The 3,764-nt window shown below is 41.1% G+C and overlaps 1 protein-coding gene across 2 annotated transcripts; it reads right to left on the reverse strand.

Moving 5' to 3' along the window:
- Nucleotides 1-431: 431 nt before the first annotated feature.
- On the reverse strand, nucleotides 432-2,947 carry foxA (forkhead box A). Of its 2 annotated transcripts, none has more exons than NM_001164954.1 (2): nucleotides 1,627-2,940; nucleotides 432-1,368 (listed from the first exon to the last, which is right to left on the reverse strand). In NM_001164954.1, the coding sequence occupies exon 1, from the start codon at nucleotides 2,863-2,865 to the stop codon at nucleotides 1,651-1,653; it is 1,215 nt and encodes a 404-aa protein (NP_001158426.1). In that variant the 5' UTR covers nucleotides 2,866-2,940; the 3' UTR covers nucleotides 432-1,368; nucleotides 1,627-1,650. The 2 variants fall into 2 exon arrangements, with proteins under 2 accessions (NP_001158426.1, XP_006815610.1); XM_006815547.3 differs by having other exon boundaries at nucleotides 1,013-1,368; nucleotides 1,887-2,947.
- Nucleotides 2,948-3,764: the final 817 nt, after the last annotated feature.

Consider the following 3,764-nt stretch of genomic DNA (forward strand, 5'->3'; position numbering starts at 1 on the left):
GGGGTCAGTTCTCACTTAATTTTATCGGCTGATCTGAGATGGCGAAATGCGATTTGTCTTTACAGGCCCGAGTTAATCATTAATGTTGATATCAGCTACGATATCATAAAGAATACGCAGTAACCACCACCCTGCCTAGCAACGGTCGATGGAGACGGATTATTGTCACCGCTTTTCATCAATGCTGTCAGAGGGAAAATGTCAACTAAAACAAACATGGGGGAGGGATTACAAAGCATAAACTCATGCTGTACCAGAAATGATTTCATATGAGGGCGGGGGATGTAGTTTCCCGCCATCGTCTCATGTATTTTGTGTAAATTTCGAAATCTCAGGATGGTGGGCATGTGGTACATTGTGTGTTACATTTCAACTGGGTGAGTCAACATTCATCGTACAATCACACACACAAGCAAGACGTTGCAAAGAAATAAAAGTTGATACCTGTGAAACTTTAATTTATCAAAGATGTTTAAAAGGAACAAGACGATTTTTTTTCAACACTGTTTTAAAAAGTATGTCGCCTTTAAAACTGAAATTGGGCTACATTTGGCACATTTTTTTTACAGACCCCTTTTTTGCGAAAAGTTCAAAGATAAAAGAGAAATATACACCTTTCTATTTTTTCTATAAAAACGTAAAACCACCACGAAGCGCAGACTCAAATGACTAACATCGAGAGGTTGGCCCAAATTTTTTAAAGGGTAGAAAATTGAAAATCAGTAAAAATAAACGTATTGATTGCCCCGGAACTGACTGAATAAAAATAAAAAAACAGCCAAAATTACTTTTTTTTAAAAAATAAATACAATAATGGATTGACTGGAATGGCACATAGTGGGGTTCTCCACAGATCAGTATCAGCAATGTGCATTTAGCGAGTCGCCGCCGACTAGAAACCATGCGAGTTTTGTTGTGGTGTGAACGAACCGTGAGTTAGCGAAAACGAACTGTTTACACGTACAATCGACGCCTCCCAATCACAATCGCTAAACATACTATATCTAAAATATATATAGACAAAAGTTTAAAAGACTAACAAAATATAACAATATTAAATAAATAAAGACAAAAACATCGGCTGAAGGACGACTTTCCCGTAAAAAGGGTGTAACAAATAAATTGTCTTCATGTCTGAGACGGGAGAAAATGTAGAAAAAAATTGAAATATCTACAGCGCCGGAACGACTAACGCTTCAATGTTTTTTTTCTCTCCTCTCTCTCTCTGTTTTGAAATAAACATTTGAAACTTAACACCGTGGACGAGATGTCAGTTTCGTTCAGTCTCACACATAGTCTTTTAAAGGGATAAATTTTCTCTGGAATCTGGAAGCTACCATCTGAGCAGAGGTGGATCATAGTAACTCTCTGAAATGTAAAAGCCAAAAAAACAAATAGATCAGTTCGTTTGTTCGCATTAAAGTTTCCGAGTGAGCCGTTCCCTAGTTTTACCATGAACAGAGGCAAACAACAAAAAATAGCGAGTTATTAAAATAAAGAAGAAATTTACAAAGAAAAAGAAAGGTGTTTTATATTTATATATATACATTGGTGCACTTGAATAAAATCTGGCCCCTACATTTCCATAAAAGTATAAAAGATACGGAAGATTATTGTTACACGTACATGCATGCAAATATCAGTGTTCGTTCAGTGAGCTATGGAGTTTGGGATCGGATTTTGTTGTGTACCAAGTTGACTGTACGATGGTTCGCTGGTTGTAAGATTGGTGTAACCGGTTTGTTCCATGGAACTCTTTGGCATGCTGGAAATGGGACTCATGGTATTGTAGCCAGGGTAGCCCATAGCTTCGTAAGCTTTACCATGCTCGGCCGGCGACATTATGTTGGTAATGGAGAAAGGATGGTTAAATGAAGGGTGCTGACCTGGCCCTAGCATGTGTGCTCCCATTCCTGAGACGTACGCTGCCTGTTGTGGGATTGGTCTTGCCATTGCTAATGACGTCGGCACGTTGTTCGACATTGAGGTGATGCTTTGGATGCTGTTAGGTGGTGGAGGTGACATTGTATGAGGTTCCACTTTTGGTTGTGGCATTTGTTGTTGCGTTTGCTGTTGTTGAGCTGTTGTGGTGTCCGTCATGTGCGGTGATCCTGTGCTACCTGTCGTCTCCTCGCCGTGCTCGTCCGTCCTGCCGTCTCTCTGCGTTACTCTTTGGGCTTCCCTCTTCGGACATTTGAAACGTTTCTGGCGACGAAGATAGCATCCGTTCTCGAACATATTGCCTGAGTCTGGGTGCAGCGTCCAGAAGCTACCTTTTCCCGGGCGGTCGGGTGTGCGTGGCACTTTCAAGAAACAATCGTTAAAAGACAGACTATGTCGTATTGAATTTTGCCACCGTTGCTGATTCTGTCTGTAGAATGGAAACAGGTCCATGATGAACTGATATATATCACTAAGCGTTACCATTTTGTTCGGTGAGCTTTGTATGGCCATGGTTATTAGCGAAATATACGAATACGGTGGTTTAGCGTGCGTGTACGATCGGCGATAGGTCTTGTTGTCCGTCCGTACGCGATTCACCGCATTCATTTGATTTGCTAGTGAACTTGCACGGGCTAGCTCCATGTTCATGGCAGGTGAAGTAGACATTACCTGGTTCATCGTACCCATGGTGTTCATGTTCATACTGTTCATTGGAGACATACCGTTCATACTGTTCATGCCGTTCATGTTCATGCTACCCATGTTGTTCATCGGAGACATAGAGTAGGAATTAATTGAGTTCATACTGCCAGGCATCTGAGAACTATACTGCACCGATGGGTTAATAGCCGCCATACTGCCCATGGTACTCATCGTGGTCGCTGGAGCCGCCTGGTAACTGGCCTTTGGAGAGAGCATCATACTGATAAACGAGTCGGTCGTAGTCGCTCTGTGCTTTACTCAACAGTGATAAAACTGTCACGAGACACCAACTTGCGCTCACTATATGGGAGACTAAATAAGAGCCTGACCTATAAGGTAAGTAATAGGCCCCGCCCCCTATTGTAACGTTTCGACGAATCAGGTACTAGCTCTATGAGTTGCCATTGACACGCTTCAGATAGGCCCCGCCCCAGGATGAGAGACATGTGTGCAGCCCGTTGAATTTAGACCCCCGTCTATCACCTAGCACGTACAAACAAACATGAGAAGACAAATGCGATTATTTCGATGTGACGGGCAGGAAAACGTACAAGGGGAGGAGACCTGGAAACAAAAATAGAAACGTGTTTTTATTTTATTTTTTGCTGTTCGCTACATACTACTTCGTGGTGGCCAAATTCACAAATCCAACTGTAGAATTACTACTTCCTGGCTTAATAGCAACTAAAAAATTCGACATAAGTATGAGCGGACATAAAATGGAAATGGACAAGTGGGTGTCAAAGTCTAATCACAGAGATCCGTGGTTTAATAAAGCCGTCTCTGCTGTTTTTTTTCACAATGTTCCATCTAAATGACTCATTATAATAATGACGTCAGAGTGGACGGAGCCCTATTGTTTTCGGTACATTTATGCCTGGGCACGTATCAGGCCGACAGAAATTCTTCATTAAATCGAATGTTACTGGGTGATGGGTGGCGGGTAAAATATTAAAAAAAAGATAAGAAAAAAATGTTGAATTTTCGTATCATGTAAAAATTATTTTCAACATCTTCAACTATATTCCTAGAAAGGGTCCATCTTACCGGCACATCGGATATTGTTTATTTTTTGTATATTTGAGAAATTATTCTCTTTTTATTTCCATGCCAGTACC

Source organism: Saccoglossus kowalevskii, chromosome 2 (genome assembly GCF_978046115.1).
Source record: "Saccoglossus kowalevskii chromosome 2, keSacKowa6.1, whole genome shotgun sequence".
NCBI lineage: Eukaryota > Metazoa > Hemichordata > Enteropneusta > Harrimaniidae > Saccoglossus > Saccoglossus kowalevskii.